At 55.4% G+C, this 899-nt stretch overlaps 1 protein-coding gene across 1 annotated transcript; it reads right to left on the bottom strand.

Moving 5' to 3' along the window:
* Window positions 1-527: 527 nt before the first annotated feature.
* Window positions 528-899, bottom strand: HOXA1 (homeobox A1). Its single transcript, XM_085307625.1, has one exon. The coding sequence runs from the start codon at window positions 897-899 to the stop codon at window positions 528-530; it is 372 nt and encodes a 123-aa protein (XP_085163751.1).

Here is an 899-nt window from a genome sequence, read left to right as displayed (position 1 = left end):
TGGTAATYTAAACGTCATTTCTAGAAAAATCTGTAAAAAGATAAATCTCTCGGACAAAGTATTTACAAGCAACAAACTCATAGACGCGAACAAAGAAYACATTAAATTAAAGGATGAAAGTCCTATAAGTCGTGTAAACACTTCCAATAGTGCATCTCTTCGTGAGGTTATGTACCCTAGATAGCCTGTCTTTCAGTCGGGGGAAACTCAAAGAAACGTCCTTGCGATGGAGGAGAGACCCTTACGCATGTGCCAACACGTCTCCTCCAGCCAAAGGGGAGCAGAGAGAAGCCGTCGTCTTGGCCCCGAGGCCCGGGGCCGTGGGGCGCGGAGCGGGGCGCCCGCGGGCCCTCGGGGCGGGCGGTGCCCGCGACGGGGCGGGCATTTAGGGCACCGGGGCTCTGAAAGAGACCAACCAGCCAACACACACACACAACAGCGTTAAATCGGTTCGAGCTACGGCAGGGAGGCGGCTTGGGAGATGGGAGTCCAAGCCTGGGGGGGGAGGAGGGGGGCTCGGGCGCGTCTCAGTTTGAGGTAGCAAGAGTGTCTGAGGTAGAGGAGGCTGGCGAGGCAGTGCAGGGCGACGAGCAGGACTTCTCTGATGACTCTTCCGCTTTCTCCTCACAACCCGTGGGGGTGGCAGGAGAGATGGGTAGCAGTCCCTCCTTCTCTCTTTTCTTCTGCTTCATCCTGCGGTTCTGGAACCAGATCTTGACCTGCGTCTCGTTGAGTTGCAGGGAGGCTGCAATCTCCACTCTCCTGGCCCTGGTCAGGTACTTGTTGAAATGAAACTCTTTCTCCAGTTCTGTGAGCTGCTTGGTGGTGAAATTAGTTCTGACCGTGTTGGGCTGCCCTACGAAGCCGTACTCGCCAGCCTTTCCTGCARAAGGGGACAT

Source organism: Rhea americana, unplaced genomic scaffold, assembly GCF_003343005.1.
Source record: "Rhea americana isolate MKP2758 unplaced genomic scaffold, rheAme1 scaffold_26, whole genome shotgun sequence".
NCBI lineage: Eukaryota > Metazoa > Chordata > Aves > Rheiformes > Rheidae > Rhea > Rhea americana.
This window is presented reverse-complemented; position numbering and strand designations above follow the sequence as displayed.